Source organism: Pocillopora damicornis, chromosome 7, assembly GCF_964200805.1.
Source record: "Pocillopora damicornis chromosome 7, jaPocDami1.2, whole genome shotgun sequence".
In the NCBI taxonomy this organism is placed as follows: domain Eukaryota; kingdom Metazoa; phylum Cnidaria; class Anthozoa; order Scleractinia; family Pocilloporidae; genus Pocillopora; species Pocillopora damicornis.
The window spans coordinates 23,014,136-23,032,204 of NC_142676.1; the positions used below are offsets into that span (position 1 = coordinate 23,014,136).

The 18,069-nt window shown below is 37.0% G+C and overlaps 2 protein-coding genes and 1 non-coding gene across 4 annotated transcripts; 1 reads left to right on the forward strand and 2 right to left on the reverse strand.

Annotated features, from left to right (window-relative positions):
- Window positions 1-2,769: 2,769 nt before the first annotated feature.
- LOC113669318 (uncharacterized) lies at window positions 2,770-6,689 on the reverse strand. Its single transcript, XM_089212338.1, has 4 exons — window positions 5,456-6,689; window positions 4,918-5,133; window positions 4,084-4,290; window positions 2,770-3,213 (listed from the first exon to the last, which is right to left on the reverse strand). Exons 1-4 carry the CDS (start codon window positions 5,702-5,704, stop codon window positions 3,016-3,018), a joined length of 870 nt encoding a protein of 289 aa, XP_089068464.1. The 5' UTR covers window positions 5,705-6,689; the 3' UTR covers window positions 2,770-3,015.
- A 59-nt stretch (window positions 6,690-6,748) lies between these two features.
- Window positions 6,749-6,820, forward strand: Trnaa-cgc (transfer RNA alanine (anticodon CGC)). The gene has a single exon. It is a non-coding gene; the product is annotated as a tRNA-Ala (tRNA).
- Window positions 6,821-7,901: 1,081 nt separating this feature from the next.
- On the reverse strand, window positions 7,902-17,477 carry LOC113669306 (ATP-binding cassette sub-family B member 10, mitochondrial-like). 2 transcript variants are annotated; one of them, XM_089212339.1, is made up of 13 exons: window positions 16,887-17,477; window positions 14,467-14,673; window positions 13,883-14,085; window positions 13,188-13,322; window positions 12,694-12,764; window positions 12,372-12,447; window positions 12,127-12,262; window positions 11,342-11,437; window positions 10,660-10,949; window positions 10,093-10,273; window positions 9,592-9,635; window positions 9,452-9,486; window positions 7,902-9,143 (listed from the first exon to the last, which is right to left on the reverse strand). In XM_089212339.1, exons 1-13 carry the CDS (start codon window positions 17,236-17,238, stop codon window positions 8,912-8,914), a joined length of 2,058 nt encoding a protein of 685 aa, XP_089068465.1. In that variant the 5' UTR covers window positions 17,239-17,477; the 3' UTR covers window positions 7,902-8,911. The 2 variants fall into 2 exon arrangements, with proteins under 2 accessions (XP_089068465.1, XP_089068466.1); XM_089212340.1 differs by lacking the exon at window positions 14,467-14,673 and having other exon boundaries at window positions 16,887-17,470.
- Window positions 17,478-18,069: the final 592 nt, after the last annotated feature.

Here is an 18,069-nt window from a genome sequence, read left to right on the forward strand (position 1 = left end):
CTGGTCGCTAAATTCGATGTTGAATCCCAAAAGTCAGTTACAAATACTTCTCTGCCTTTATTCATTGACTAATTACAGTGAATACAGAAACTAATGAGCAAAAACGAAACAAATGGCATCGATCCTAGTTTGGCCTGTTCTTGCGGAGGTTTTGGCATCGTTTGGCAACGCTTGTCTTGCACTGGATGCGTAGGCGGTCGTCGGCGCCGCGGCACTGATATGCGAATGATGTCAGTACCTCAGCTGAAAATAATCTAGAAAAGAAGTGTTACTTCATGTTTTTTGACATGTCGGCGGGGTTTTCAAGCAGACGTTTTTAAATCGTCGACACCAAATTGTCTATTGACTTGGGTGCGTATTCCAAATGTTGAAAATGTTATAATACAATTGGTTCATACGTCAGCTGTGGGTTCATCGAGATATGAAGCACTTGGGGAGTTTGGAGAGCACTCAAGAAGCTAGAGTTGCTCTCGGCTACGCCTCGAGCAACTCTTACGCATCTTTCGTGCTCTCGAAACTTCCCAAGTGCTTCATATCTAGATGAACGCACGCTGACGTATGAACCAATTGTTAATTAGTAGTCCCTAAGCCAAATCTCGAAAGAGGCCTAGAAATTGAGTTTCGTAGCACCCCCAGGAGACATAGTGAATTTGGTATCAAATTAAAGCTTAGGACCTATATTTTTAGAATCTACTTGTTTTCAAACCGTTAACGTGTGCTATAGTGAGATATTGGGCTGCTTCCATGGGGGATGGGGTGAGGAGAATTTGCTTACTATAGTCGTGGTGAGAAGAAAAATGGTCCATACCTCTAACAAACATCAACCAAATTGGTTCAAATTTGCGAGATATAGTAGTTGTATCATAAGCTACCCAAATGTGTTATCAAACCTGTAGTTTTGGTTGCCATGGCAACAGGCACCAGTCAAATACTGCTCGGTTATGAAAATGTGTGGTTTTTCGAATACAAGATGAAATTCTATATATTTAACTCAAGTTCGATTTCTTGATTTCTTGATTTCTAGATTTCTAGCTAACAAAACGACGTTTTTAACTTTTTTGGAATGCAAATGTTTACCACAAACCATATAAAATAATGACTTTAAGTTGAAAAAAGTATTTTATTGCAAAAGTCGTCTTAGAGGAAGCAGTTTTACAGGCTTTACTTCATTTGACGATCTGATAGTATCAAATCAGCTAAAACGGATTTGCTTCTTTAATTGCATTTTTTGTGGCAAACTAATTAAGTTACGATTGTCAAACGTTTTGCTTTCATTCCAAATGTCAGTTCCTCGTTATTCAAAACCTAACACAAAAAGATAACGTTGTCTTCATAAGAATGCTGCTTCAAAAAGATCTGTAAGTACTGAGCCGATAATGACGATAATTTTTACTGCCTAATGAGTTAGAGGTAACATAGATCAAGCCAGCTTCTAGGAAACGTTCAGCCAGTTTGAACTTGCGGCCCAACTGGAAAAGTGCCTTTGTCATGTGGCAGAAAGTAGCGGGAAATGAACCTTGTTTACAGAGAAAAGCCGGGAGAAGTTTGAGAAATGCTCTTTGAGACGAAATGACCACATCTGGTTACAATGATGAACCACTGGAGAGGGGAACCCAAAGGAGGGTACCACAGGCAATGTTACCAGAGTTATACTAATGTAGGCAACATATCTAGGATCGAAGGTACTGCTAACAAGGCCGCGCCTGCATCTGCTAATCAAGAAATCGCTGCAGACGAACCAAGTAAAGAGCCACCAGCAAAACGCTTCCATAGATCTCATGTTCAGAGATTTGATATTGATAAATGCATCATTTGCCAAGTGGAGAAATGTAAACGTGGAAAGGGAGCGAGATGAAGGGAAGCTCTAACCCAGAATATCAGCTAGTATGGCAGTGCATCCCTCCTCAGAGCAGCTGAGATAAGGGGCGACAATCGTGTGCTACCGCAGATAAAAGGACAAGATTGTATTGCTCGCGAGATTAAATACCACAGATCGTGCTAAAAGAATTATGTTCGCCTTGAGGCACTAACAAAGCTCGAAGCTCAGCAAAGCGAGGCTACAGCAAAGTATTTAGCAAATTGTGTCATTATCTTCAAAGGGAAGTCATTATTAAAACAAGAATCCTCAACATGATAGAACTTGTTGGAAAATTTGTTTCACACCTAAACGAGGAAGGCTTAAACATCAGTGACTACAGGTCATCAAAGCTCAAGCAACGATTGAAAGGAGCATTTGGAAAACAGTTAGACTTTCGCAAGCCTTCTGATCCTAGCCAGCCGGAGCTTGTTTATAGCGCCAATGTTGAGAAGGGAGAAATCTTCGAGTCTTTGGTTTCGCAATCAGATATGACAGATGGTGGGTTAGAGTCTGGATCGGAGGAGATTGATGAGCAAGACCCAAGAGCCAGGAAGGACGTTGCACATCAGGTTTATCACGCGTCAAGTAAGTAGCTTCAAAGTAATACGTTCTAGTGATAATATGGAGGTAAGAAAACGAAAAACGCAAAGCACCTTTTCGAAAAATAACGTTTTGCAAAGTAGACAAAGCACTGCTTCGCTTCGTTCGTTTTTTCGCAAACTTTAGTACACAGTGTAACGCCACACTGCGACAACCGGAAATAGTTTCGTTTTCCATACCCGTAGCCCCCTCTCGCCGCGCTTTTTATTAAATTTTTTTCTCGCGCCCAGTCTTTCGCGCTGCGCCCCAACTATAAACTGAAAGTCTGGAAGAGGCTAGCCATACCGGAAAAAAGTACAACTAAATTGTTATTTTTTAAGTGTGAGTACATTTATTTTATTCATTTTACTACTTTAAGGTAAAGGAAGCTGAAATTTGATGATTTCCCTAAAAAAACAGGGTCTTAGTTTTCCGGGTCTTAGGTCTTAGCTTTAAGGACACCCGAATTCCCTCAAAAAGCCACGAAAAGTCAGGAAATTCGTCGAAGTTCGTTTGCGTTACTTTTGCACCTAAAGTTCAACCAGATATTCTAAAACAACATTGCTAAGAGTTTGGATTCAAGGTGTTGCCTGCCTTCTTTTCCAAATGGTGGCATGTGCTACAGTCCACTGGTTTTTACGAGCAGTTTCTCTGATGAAGAAAGGCATTGGCTTATCTTCAAGCAGCTCAAAATTTGGACCCAGGTAACTCTTCAAATTGTCAAATCCTGTGACAATCTTTCCCTCTGCATCTTTATAGCCACCAAGCCAAAGATTCTATACTCACAAAAAAGGAAAAAAAAGATGTATCAAGATACCTGTGCTCAGTCATGTTCAGGGTTGTAATTAGAAGTCAGCAGTTTGAGTAAACCTGCCAGCTGAAGCTATCAGACCATTTTGCACTAGCTCAAAGGCAGAAAGTAAGTACCATCTGAACTGATTCTAACATCAATATCTGGCTGAAAAATAAGTTACTCAAATATGACCCTGAATGCTTAAAATCACATTCCCCAGACCCTCCTAGGAGGGCATGTTGCCAAGCAACATGCCATCTTTACTATGCAAGCATCATTCAATTCAGCCACCTTCTCAGTTCAGCACATTTTGTAAATTATGACAATCCTGGTTTGTAATCATTCATCCTTCCCATAATGTTATAATTTGACTACAAAGAGCTAGTTTTGATGCTTCTACAATACATTATGGATGCAATGTCACAGAAATAATCTACCACCTGAATTCTCAACAAACCAGCTCCATTACATTCTTTTTCAAGAAAGGACAAAAAAAGAAAATTTGACCAATGTTTTTGGCCAACAGAGTAATAATGACCACACATCTATAAGTGCTTCTGAATCAATGATCTTACCCATTAATGTTTAAAATTGTATTAAGGAGGTAATTTAATTAATTTTTTTAAATTAAACCATGGAACTTGAAGGCCTGTATGCCTCGTGGTGAGTTCAAGATCAAGAAGTCACCTATTACTAGCACTAAATTTGTGCTCTTGGGGAGCTCAAAATCCTTTCTTTTCTTGGTATCTTATACTGACAGTATTTTCAAGTTGTCCATGGAATGTGTAAATGCTAGTTTTAACCTACAAGGCTAACTTTAGACAAATTATCATCTAGTTCTTAAAAATATTACCTTAGGTGTAAACTCCTCTAACCATGAATATGGTGATGTAATGACCAAAACACCTCCAGGTGCCACTAAAGATGGAAGCCTATCTAAGAACTGATAGGGATTAGGAAGACGGCAAACCAAATTTGCTGCCAGAACACAGCCAAACTGTCCAAGATCACTGGGCAAATTGCAGGCATCTCCTTGATAAAAAGATAGACGACTTCTATCCTAGTAAAAAAAAAAAAAAAAAAAAAAAAAAATGACACAAAGTTGTAGCTAATGTTACATACCACATACATCGCAATTACTCCTTAGGAAAAAACTAAAGACAAACGCAAATTATCACTTTGATACCAGCTGGTAAATATGCTCCTGTGACCTTTGCATCTACAAACTTTATCTAACCTTTATATCCTAACATCAGTATGCATATTCTCCTTACCGTTCTCCATACATTTCTAAAGGTGCTAACATGAGACTTTACTTCATAATCAAGAACGTCTTTAGTTGGTGATCACTTCCTTTATTCTTATTATTGTAATGTGTTATTGATGGCTGATATTGTAATGAGAAGTCAGATGCTTGTCACTCTTAGGTATCAAAGGGTTAAGGAACCTCCTTTAAAGGGACAATTGCGCATCCTGGGAAAGGTTCCTAAGTGTTACCTACTGAAAATTTTTAAAGTTTAACATTTTCTGTACCATTATGTACCACTATTTCCACTGTACCACTATGATTGGTCAATATTATACCTTAGTATTTCCCCATCTAATACGAAGTAGAAACACCTACATTGTTGAGATGACTTTTCTCAAACCCCACTGAGACAAACATTGTACAATGTGACTTACTTACAATGTCAAGATCAACCTCAGCGACATGTTTAGACACAAGACTTCCTTCAGTTTGGACAGAGTACTCCAATCTTCCATATGTCTTGAGTTGATTGCAGGCATTTATAAAACCATGGGAAAAATCAATTCCTACAACTTGATCAAACCTCTTGGCTAGTTCAAAAGAAGATCGACCAACTGCACATCCTATGTCGAGAGCAATGCTCGGCACATTATCCTAGAGATCGAGATTTAATAGTTTAATCACTTTTCAGGGAACATACAATAAAGAAAGAATTCAAATTTAGTCAGATGTCATGGTCTGTTCCAGATGTTGTAAGAGAACCATCCGTACAAGAGAAACACTTAATTCTACAGTGTGGAAATAAGGAGTTAGTTGCCACACTTCATCCACGTGCAGTGGCCAGAATTCAAATTACTTTGACATACCTTAAACTTTATATTCGAAATTCCTTGCAGATTATTGCGGAATAGATTAAAATTTACGTACATCAGCATATTCTTTCCTTGTACAGTGAAAAATTTACAATTGTACTCACCCCAATATGTTTAATACATTCCAACGCACATCGCTTGGGAAAATCAAGAGAGTCATGGGGACCAAAGCCATATGGTAACAGTTCATCTGGTTTGCCAAAGTGGAAAATAAGATATTCGCCGATTAATTTTTCTGTCTCATACACGTTATCGTGCGCTTCGCGTCTCTTGGAAAGATAACGACAAGCCAGTAACGTCAGAGCAGAAGCACCTAGCGCGCTAGCCGAGGCAATCATAAGACTTTTCTCCATGATTGGTAGAAACTTGAAGAAGTATTACAGACTACTTCGCCGATGTAAACTACCGGCACGTGGAAAGGTCTCCGATTTGGTGCTTAGTGACCAGGTCATCGTGTAGGGGAGTGTGCTCCACCGGAACTGATGTTTCAAAAAAAGCGAATGAGGGCAACGGAAATGGCACATGGCTAAGAAGAGTTTAAAGTTATATTTTATCGGTGGCACGTAACGACAACAAAACAACAGATGTAGTATGGGTTGGGAAATAATTTCGGCTCCATGTCGGCGGTTAGTCGCAGGCAGAAGACCAAACGAAGGAGCATCGATACAGTACACTAGTAACAATATTTTGTGATTCACCTCGGTATCGCTTGTGTCGAATATGTAGTATCGTCATCTCCCTATCCTTATTTTAAGGCCTCCTAGTGATATTCTTGAAGGATTACGAAGCTTTTTGGCTTTGGCTGGGCAGGCTTACGTGAGTATTTCAGTTTCATCTAACCAGGTGAATTCGATTTGCGTGTAGAAATAAAGTTTCGGCAGAAAATGGTTTATTGGAACTGAAGAGTCGGCGCCTTTCCATTTTCTTTGAGTGCAGGTGATGAAGAGCTTTTTCCCGAAATTTTCAACACGGTAAATTTCATCGATATGTTTCTTTCCCAATTTCTTGCTTTTATCTAGAACTGAACTTCGCCCCACATGTGCCCACATTTTCTTTTATAAATCCTGTATTGTTGTGGTGTTTTGACAAGAATAGAGAGCTGGATTTACCTGTCGGTTTCTTCGTTCAAAACGATGTCCTGGATCTTTTGTTTTTGGCGGGTAACAAAAACGTCGTCTCTGTAGCGGAAGTGTGTTCTTCTGGAAGTGACATTTTGAGCAACTGAAAAATATATTGGGAAGCATTCGTATTTCCTTCTGCTAGAAATGATTATTAGGTCCTTTTCTAGGGATTTCTGAGTTAAAAAGTAAACGCCAAAAAGCCCAATATAACTAACCAGCCAGATGTAAATAGTACACTCTTTATATAACAATTTTTATCCCCATTTCATTACTTCCGGGGATGTAGCTCAGTGGTAGAGCGCCCGCTTCGCATGCGGGAGGCCCGGGGTTCAAATCCCCGCATCTCCAGAACAAAACTACCGACGCGATTATTTTCTTTATTTTGAAACTTAATTCTTTTTTTCTAATTTGGAATTATCGCTCACAAGCAAAGTATCTTTATCGTTCTTTCTGTTTTCGACTGGAAACGAAATCATCTAATTTTAGCTAAGGAAGATTTTCTTACTCTGAGGTGTCAGTCAAACACTGTTAACGATTCACATCCTAACATTAATATCTAAATTCTCCACACTTTTCTCAATTTGTTTTCTATGACACTTTCTGGGAGAATTTATTGGACAGTAAGGAGCTTCCTGGATTGGTGATCATTTCCCTTATTTTCGTGACCTTAGTGAGTGATTCAAGAGTGATATTGTAAGAAGAAACTAGTGCTGTTAATCTTAAGGGATAAAGGATCGACAATAATTTACCTTGGTTCAACAACTTTATTAGCATTGCTTGTACCAACAGTATATTGCCTATTGCATCAGTAAAAAAGAGGATAAATATCACAAATATGACTAATATCACAAAATTACTCGATTACATAACAACACAGCTAGGGTCTGGGAACCAATGACTACGATGTTCTCTTGCTATAATCATAATCAACCAATCAAATTCCTCTTTATGCAGCCAAAAAAAATTAACACACAATCAGAGCGTTTCCCTTGATGTAATCCACATCACTTACAAGGGAACCTTTGTTCCCACAAGATGTGGAACACCAAAGGTCCGGTTCAAACGTCGAACTTTTCATGTGCCGAACCGAGTATTAGTTTGGGTTGACCCAAATAATTAAGTTCAGCGGTTGATTTAAACATGAAACCTAATTAGTCAAACTTAATTGGTTCTTTAAGTGTTTTCTTTCTTCTGATTGGACACTTAACTTTGTTTTAAATTTGGCTTCACAACCCTTTAAAATGTGGAAAAGTGTCCTAATCCAAGACCATTTTTTTTTTGAGGTAGACATTTTGAAAAGTGTTCTCTGCTATACCAGCTAGAAAGACGGCCTCTCTATTGCTATCCATTGAAAAAAGAAAGAGGTGGGGTGGGGTAGGACTTGAGTGTTTATGATGCAGTGAAACCCATTATAAAACACAAAGGCAAATTGAGGAGGGAAACGTTTATTTTAAAAATCTCACACCCAATTGCCCTACAGAGCAACTATTACAGTAATAATTGACTTATTTACCAAGGTTTTCAGTTAAATACATCTTATTAAGAGTCTTGATTTCCATACAAATCTGAAAATTATCATGTTATCAAAGATGCAATTGCAACCCAAGGATAATTTTCTTTATGTATGTGAAGTGGTACCAAAACTAATTTTACCAGGAGAAAATGTTAAACTTAATACAAAAATGCATATTATACTCACCAATTTTGATTGATTTGATACTCATTTACAAAAAATTAGTTAAATATTTTTGCTACTACATTTTTTTAAGAGTAACATGAACCCTATAATTTACAAATATACCACAGTGGAAAATGACATTTTGGGTGACAGAGTAATCTGGCTCTAAAGCCATCCACTCAATAACTCCCAATATCAGTTAATTCTCCCCCTAGCTACAGCACATTTCCCTGTAAATTAGTTATGTGAACTTGATGCCAGATCAAGATAACAACTTCTACCTATTAAAAGGTTTAAGTTTTCACGTTACTTGTTTGCAGGATGGTGTTTGGATATCAATAGGAGATGTTACATGCTAATAATATCACTTCTGAGAGTTACAGGGTAAATCACAACTCAGAGGAGAAAGTCAAAAAGTAACAGTCCAAATTAAAAAGCTTTTGTTTGACAGATAAATCAGAACAGATGTACCTCAACATTACATAAATGATGAAACTTGAAGCATTAACTCACAAACCAGCAAAACAATTAAAACAAGAAAAAAGACCACTGTTTGGTGGCCAATGGCATAAGGGCAGCCATGGACACATTAATTGTATGCCCAAGCTTAATTACCTTTTAGTTTTTAGCTTGACTCATCTTTACTCAATCTCACCATCATTTATTATCATTTGGTTCTTTCCAGATCTCACAACTTTTCACCATACAAGTCACAAATGATGTAAGTCAATGCTAATAACCTGAAAAGAGCCTCTTACAGTTCACTGAAGTGCAATAGTCTGCTTCTCAACCAACTTTCGAAACAAACCATCTGGCTCAGCCATCAATTCCATATAGGATCCAGCCTCAGAGATTTGTCCATCACTCAACACAACAATATTGTCAGCATTCTTGATGGTTGACAGTCGATGTGCTATAGTTATGACTGTACGACCCTTCATTAACCTCTCCAAAGCCTCTTGAACCAAGTGTTCACTCTCTGCATCCAGGGCACTAAGATGAAAGAAAAACTGTGGTTTGAGCTGTGGTGTGACACATAATTTCATGAAAGTACAGTCTACTAGCCTTCTGAAAGCAATCTCTGTGTCAATTGCTATGTTAGTAGAGACAGGGCAATGGAAGGCACAACGGAAGAAAAACAAAGTTGCAAGGCACACGAGGAGCTAGTTGAAGGAATCAAATTTGTCATTCTCAAAAGAGAAGGGTTTGATATTACTAAAAAAAAACTCTTAAGTTATGAAGTTGAAAGTTTCATGATAGGCTTGGATGTTATTACTGATTACTCAATAAAGTACATATACCTTGTGGCCTCATCAAGCAGCAGGATGGAAGGGTTCTAAAATAAACAAAAAAATGGATTGTTCACAGATATGAAAATAAAAGACCACATCATGAACACAACAATTAAGTATTAAAACTATTTAATGATGGTCTTCATTACCTTCAAAATTGCTCTTGCAATTGCAATCCTCTGCCTTTGACCTCCTACAACAAAAATATAAGTGAGAGGCATAAATAATCATATAGTTTGTGGCAATTGGTTGATTCTAAGTTTCTGAATTCAATGTAATAATTGCTGCAATGCATTTACTTTTATTAGGTGGTGGTAATACTATTAATAGTATATATTTCATTGCTGCTATAAATGATTACTAATTACACCCTAAGTCTTACTAAGTCTGATCTGGTCCTACTTGACCAAGTTTACTCCCCATCAGTTTAGGGCCCAAACACAAACATTAAGGAAAATTGGCAAGAAATATAAAAGGTGAGATTTGGCAAAAAATACTGCATTTAAATATATTTTGGCAATCTGCACTCTGATAAGAGCTTACCTCAAGGCTGATAATTGGACCAATCACAGTGCTTGCAGTTATCGATAGTTGTAGTAAAATTATTTATTCTGGGACTAAAAGTGTGAAAAATTATCTATGTTTCTGACCTGAAAGCATTTGTCCCCTTTCTCCAACAACAGTGTCAAATCCATTAGGAAAGCTCTTGATGAATCCATAAGCATTGGCTTGCACAGCAGCATCCAAGATGTTATCATTAGTCACTTGCTGACCTGTATTAGCTCCATATGCAATGTTGTCCGCAATTGAACATGAGAACAGAATAGGTTCCTTGAGAGAAATCAATCAAATTTAAAATTACAGTCTCACTTGGAGGTTTACACATAAATGATTCTTAAAAAGTTCTTAGTGGCTGGAAAAAAAAAGGGAACTAACAAACACTTAGAAAAGTACTCTGAGTGGCCTATAAACTGAACATTTTACCAAAAATTTGAATATCTAAATAAGTTATCTCGTGGTTGTTTAGTGTCATCAACTAAATTACCCTGTTATACTCTCTCACCGACACAGCACCACAGTTTCTTTAGAAACTTACCCCCTTTATATCATGGTTGGATGTAAGGTTACAAAGCGATAATACCGGCAGTACAAAAAGATGGATGATCAGGAAGAGGAATGGTATATTTAATATCAAACTCAAACTTATTGTACAACACCTGATGAACTGTTCCAACTGCACCTCTTAGCCAATCAGGTGACAGAGTTCGCACATCATGTCCTCCAACTATAACCTGCCCCTTTCCAGGGTCATATAGACGAAGTAGTAATGACCCTAGGGTACTCTTCCCAGATCCACTTGGTCCAACAACGGCTGTGATAGACCCAGCAGGCACCTCTAGATTAAGTCCTCTGAATATTTCCAGGTCAGGGCGTGATGGATAAGTAAAATGAACGTCCTTAAATGTAATTCCATCATTTAGGTCATGCATGTCTGGACGTAAACCCCCTATAAAATGGATAGCAAGGTTATTAGAAAAATAATAAAATGTGATTGATGCATTAAAAAAAAAAAACAGATAAAAAACTCATCAGCAAGGTTGCCCACTTTTAAAATATGAGCAGGAAGCACATTTCCTGCTTACTAAAAAACATTGCCTGGCTTGATAAAAACCTGTTGTAGTTGTTCAAAGCAAATCAGAGTCTGAATAAGTTGTTCTGTGAAATTGAACTCACAATGACTTTAGACAGCTACATGATCATCAAACACATCAAAATCAAAGCAAAGCAACCAGTGTACCTATTTTTTTTATTATAATTATTAATTGTAGTGCAGAATAAAACTATGAACTATCACAGGCTATGAGTTAATTAATTCCGAAATTTACAATCACATCTAACCTGTCAAGGGTATGGTAGGATTCCTGTCAATCAACTGCCACAAACGTGCACTGGCACCAATTCCCTTCATCAATTCTGAATAAAATGAGCTCAGACCTGCAAAAGTAAACAAAAAACAACCCAACATGTGAAAGGTTTCTTGAAAGTAAAAATGACCAATACAGCCTGGATCTAATTACTGTGTTCAAATAACAAAAGAATATTGCTTTTTTTTTTAATTCTTTTGGATGGGACACCTGTACTAGTAAAATACATTTACTAACCCAGTGACATTACGTCCAGTTTTCTGTGTGTTTGGTGGTACATGTGCATATACAATCATACATTTACACCCAACCACACTAAATCATTATAAGTACCATGAGAATGCATGACAGTGTTTTTATTTTGTTTGTTTTTATTTATTTTGGGTTGATATTTTACTACTTTAAGTTACCGGTACATGGAAACTTCTAGGACTCAAACCTGGTGAGTGTTATATATTAAAAACATAGAGACCCCTTCAAATTTACAGCATGGAGATTGGAAACTTTTAAAAAATAACTGAAAAATCATTGAGTTGACCATTATGGTGACTGATACATTTTTCTGTCAGATGTCAACTAGATGATTGTATGAGTGAAATTTTAGAGAAGAGTTTAATTCTTGATTGAATTTGTTACAAATTCTACATATTTCACCAACATGACTAAGAGAACATGACGCATTGAATGATAAGTAGCCACAAACAGCAGGTTAAAGTTTGGTTTTAATTTAAGTTTTTAGTTTCAGAATGATTCAATTACCTCCAAATGAGATTCCCACAAATCCAGCATAGAGAAGAAAAGATGTAAGATCTCCAACAGAGATCTGAGCACTTGTCATCATCATTCCACCACTGTACAACACAGAAAGCATGATGGCATTACCTGATAGTCCTGTCTGTAACACAACAAAACAGTGTCACATGAAGGTGAACAAAAGCAAATATTCACTTGTCGAACTGAATGAATTGCCACTTGTTAAAAAACACAACAACCAGAAAACTCACAAATCCAAAGAACACTGCTCTGGCAAGTGCCTCTTTCTTTGCCAGCTTGAAAACATCTTCAACACTGTCCTTGTATCTACATTTGGTAAAAATAGAAAATAAAAATCACCACAAACATTACAAGGTGTCCAAATGTGGTACAAACATCAGTGACAAACTTGGCTATGCCTTGTGTGCCCCTGTTTTGCTCCGCATTACCTCTTTTTGACATTGTCTGCGATCTAATACTGAACAGATACATGACAACATATATTAAGCTATTTGTTAATCATAACAATTGTATGGATACTTAGAATATACCTTCTCATCTAAGGAAACTCACCTCTCAATTTCCTTTATCTCCTGTCCAAATGCTCTCACTGTTCGTATATTGCTAATTCTTTCTTCTGCAACCTAAAATTTTTTAGCAAAATTAAAACAACACTTCCAATAAACTTTACATGTTCAATTGTAACTAAATTCCAAGCGTTGGCCCTTTTCAATAAAACTATCAACTTTTCAGGCTTATTTCTTAGTTTCTTCAGCAGATGCCAGCTACAACTTAATGGAGGTCAGTTTAACCCTTTCACTCCCAAGAACTCATCAGTAATTCTCCTTACTATCTGCCATACAATTCATATAATGTTAGTTTAGAGAATTTGGTACTGGATCAATTCAAATTCCTCTTATGACTATTTTTCTTTATTCTCATCACTTGTCTGCTTGATATTACATTGACACTGTAAGGAGAAATTCTCTCTTGATCACTCATGGGAATTAAAGGGTTAATACACAATTCAATGCATTCATCAAATTGTATTCTGAAGTCTGTCTTACTTGAGTAGATTCTGCTAAAGAATCTTGAGTTCTCTTTGTGATGTTACGCAGATAACGTCCATACATGATAATGGCAATAGCTACTGGTGGCACAATACCAAGGACAATGCTGGCTAACTTGGGAGACACATAAAACTAAAAAATGAAAAACAAATAATGTAGCAATAAAACATTGAGACATAACAAGGCCATCATCAACCCTTTACACCCTAACATCATTATGCATATTCTCCATAATGTTCTCTACACATTTCCTAGGTTCTAAAAAGGAGAATTTGTAAAACCATCAAGAGCTTCTTAAGTTGCTGATCATTTCCTTTATTTTCGTGAATTAAAAATTTGAGTCAAGGGATAGATTGAAAAGACAAATCAGAATCTTGTCACTCTTAGGGATTAGAGGGTCACACAATTCCAAGTTCAAAATGATGCGTAAAGTTTCATGAAAATGACAGTTTAAGTTACTGTAATTTTTATTTCCATAGTTCCATTACAATTGGTCTGGCTCAAGTTCTACCAAAATGATTACTGAATATAGAGTGAGGATGTCAAATTTTTTAATTAGCAAGAGTTAACCAACTAATCGAATACTAATTTCATGTTAGGTTTTCCACTTCTTTACAAATAAACCAGAGAAAAAAATTTGCAGGGGCTGTAGAGCATGTGTCAGGTAAAGTAACCTTTACAATCAAACTCACCATCATTGACACGCCAGCAACTGACTGAGCCACAGCTCGCAAACCATCAGACACATTGTCTGTCACAGCCTTTCCTACGAGGATGGTATCTGCTGACAGGCGATTAATCAGTTCTCCAGTTCTTGTTCTGTCAAAAAAGGCTGTTTCTTGTCTCAATATGGCTCTAAAGAGTCTTTCACGCAGCCGCTTGATAACTTTCTGCCCTAGAAATAAAGTGCACAGAGCTTAAGCCTAAGTAGTGCTTAGGTGCTACTGAAGGTAAAGGCCATTAAAAACATGTTTATTGTTATAAATAAAGACAATCCTTCGTATTACACAAAAGCAAAATGCACAAGTAAAGACTGAAAGACAAAAATATAGGAAAAAATTTAACATGAATAAAATGAAAGAACCTCATTTTATTCTGTTCTTTTCAATAGAAACAAAAGGGTTGTATTGACTGCCTTCACAAAAGGAAAACATCACAACTGTATTTAGAAAAAATATGGGAATGGTTTTAATTTAATAGGTAATTTTACAGAAACTTTAGTGATACCTAAGGCTGTAGAACCTAAGGTGGACAGAAAATACATTTCTTTCCTCACCAGATACTTGAATTAAGTAAACTCTTCCAAAATTGGCTGCCCCGCCCAAAACAAACACACCGCAAAGGATTTTGCAGACATAGGATAATGTTTCAACCATTTGCCTTGTATCCTGGCTTGAACTGTAAATAATGTCAATGATCTTTCCCATACAAAATGGAACAGACATAGTAACTGCTGAAGATATAAACAAAAGGCCTATGGCTCCTGTGGAAAGAAGTCAGAGTAATCTAACTATAAGTTACCATTTGGATTGCCATAGTTTGAATGTTACAGAATCAATGTCATAGCTCAATAAGGATTGAATGACAGTTACCAATGGATCAAATACCTGACTGACTGATTAACTGCCTCCGTAACAGACCAATTAACTGACTGACTGATTTATTGTCATATGCCAGTACAGTCTGATCAAATTATCGACTTGAAATATTGCCTTATATGTCAATAATAAAAGAAAAGATACTTCAATTCAATCTGATTTATTTGAGTTTTAAATACAAAATTCTTATGACTGAAGTGTTTCCCTTCAGATTATGGACTCCGAGGGAGCTCCATAACATGACTTTCCTGTCAACCTTGGACTAAAAAGTCTCTTTCCTCCTTTTGTGCCCATATACTGACAGTTGAACGTGATATTTGCCATTCCACCTCACCCACAAATCAGCTTATGCAGTTTTAGGTTTCTCCAAAAGGTGGGTTAATTGGCAGCTGCTATCTCCAATTTCCTCTGCTTAAAGGTTACTATAAGGTTTTGTTTGACCAAGTCTTTCAGATTTCACTGTTACTTCGAATCAGCTTTTAACAGACACATTGCGTAATAAGCACATTGTTTTTCTAACCCGCCTTCCCTGTTTTCAAAAAATTATTGACTCTTCAACTTCCAAGGTGTGATTGTTAATTCTCCCTTTTAGCTGCTACACATTCCCTTGTACAACAAAGGTGCAACAGAGATCCAAGACACAGTGGATCATGTCCCTCAGTGGTCAAACAACAACAAATTCAAGCTGAACTTGTTAGTGTGCAAGGAACTCCATACAGACTTTTGAAGGAAACCAAATGAGGTCACTCTAATTGAGGCCAATGGCAATATTCCTTAGAAACCATTAATTCAGCAAAAGTGGTAGGCATTACTATAAGGGGTGACCTAAAGTGGAACAATCATGTAGATAATAGTACTGTGAAAGGATCTCAGCAAATCTATTTGCTTAAGCAACTTAAGCATGCTGGTATTGACTGCATATCTCTAATTCACTTCTACTGCGCATGTATTCATTCTGTCTTTGAATATGCCTCTCAAGCTTTCCATTCTGGCTTATCAGTCTACTTGTCTGATCAAATTGAAAGGGTTCAGAAGCAAGTTTTAAGGATCATTTATCCAGACGCGCTGCACAGAAAAGCACTAGAAGATGCAAATCTGAAAACATTTTTAATAGGCAAGAAGAATTATGTGCAAGTCTATTCAATCACATCAAAGCATAAACTAGCTGACCTGCTACCTACCAAGAATAATGTCTCTCAGTACAACCTAAGAAATAGGCAAATTTTATTGCTATGCCTGGTATCAAAATCAAAAAGGTTTCAAAATTTCTTCATAAAGCGCTATGCAGCAAAAGAGCTGTTATTGTTAATATTTTCAATTGTTTATGTTTGAAATTTATTATTATACGATTTATGTTTTTTGTAATACATGCTTTTTTAAATTATGTATATTGCACAAGTAATTCAGCTATTACCTGCTAGTTGTGATTTTAATAATAATATTAATAATAATAATAATAATAATAATAATAATAATAGGAAAAAGTAAATTAGTTTATGAGAATTTAGTGTTAGATCAAGATCGCAAGTTCTACCTGATAAGTTTGAACATTTACATTACCTATTTGCTGGTAAATTTATGAACATTATAAAGAGATGTTTCTTGTTAATCACTTCTGGGAGTTAAAAGGTTCTGGCAGGAGGGGGAGAGACAAAGTGATTTAATACACTCTTTAAGTGCTATCTCCTCTCTGACATTCTTCAAATAAAAACACACCTCTCTCAACTAAACTCATTCTATGCTGTTTTTTTTGTTAAGTAGGATCTCGCAAAAATGTTAATTTAGCGTGAGGTGTTGGCAGCTCTATGGTCATGAATCAAACCATTATTTTGCTGTGAGAAGTCCTACAAAAGATTGATCTTGGTACTTGAGGTTTTAGCAACTTGAGTAAAAGTTAACTTATAATTTAATTTCTCTTTGATTCAGGATTGTCTTCAACTAAATGATCACTCTAGATGTGAACCATTTAACTCAGACTTTTTGAATGCAATTCTTAAAATCCATCCTGAGAAAACATTGAGGATAATTAATTTTTCCACCAATCAAGTCACGCATTTCAAACTCTCCATGGGAAAAAACAGTACAAATTTACATGTACCTGCAAGGCTCTTGTATTCTGGTTTGGCCAACGACAGAATCCGGAGGAGATCATCACTCTTCAGTTGCTTTTTCTTCTCACTTTCTTTCTCAACAACCTTCGCTTTATCGCCTTGATCTTCGCTAGAAAAAGTTCGCACAGATCCTGCCAACATTCTGCATGGGAATATTTTAAGTGTTTCTCGGCTTTTCAAACTTCTGAAAGTTCGATTTTCGAATTTGAAATTCCCACCATTTGTCTTGTAAAAACACTTACTGCATAAACTCAATCGTAAGCGAATACACGGGAAGGAAGGAAGAATTCTCGAACGTTTGAGAATGAGAGGAGCAAATGCGCTGGAAGCAGACATCATGCGTTACCGGTACCTGTAGGCGTCACAGAGTGGAGGATCAAATCGAGGGGAAGCTTTACAACATGTGATGACAGCGATTTCAAACGAACGTCTGTCCATTACCGCATATTGACGCTTGATATTTTAGAAAGGTTCCTTTGCGGGCTTTTCCTTAAAAATCGCTCTGAAGGTTTGATGCAATTCCGAAGCGATTATACAACACCTGAAAACTTTTAGCTAACTCACGCGAGTGAAATACCGCTGGTCAGCAAGTTCGTCAAGTCAATAGACGATGGTGAGAGAGAGTGGGTAAAGAAACTTACGTAATCAAAGATGGTTGAAATGTTGTCAGAGGGACCCCATCATCAATATTACGATCCGACTTTTTCGTAATAAAGCCCAAGTGAAGGATTTCTCGTCTTTACAGTGAAATACTCCCCTGTATTAATCCCTGCTTACTCATAACAGCCTCAGTTCTCGCAAAAGCCAACGTTCAAGCTGTCCATAGCGTTCTAAACGGATTCCAGATTTTTTTGTGTCTTTGGGCTATGGTTTTATTTTTTTTAGTTATTTTCAAGTGTTTTAGCACAATGGCAACCCGAAATAAATTTGCGAGAGCGTTGATTATAGAGCCAGATTTGTCCATAACAGATATATGTTGAACTAATATGAGCAAAACGCGCTTTCTAAGTCTCCAAGCATGTCAAGTTTACCATCAAATGCACCTCGAATATCAGTCCACCAAACAAGAATCTACGCAAAACAAAAGAAGATCAAAAGAGTTGAGTGAGTAGCCAGTGATCTATATTGACACTGGCTGAAAGGTTAAGTTTCGGCAATTACGTACACCTG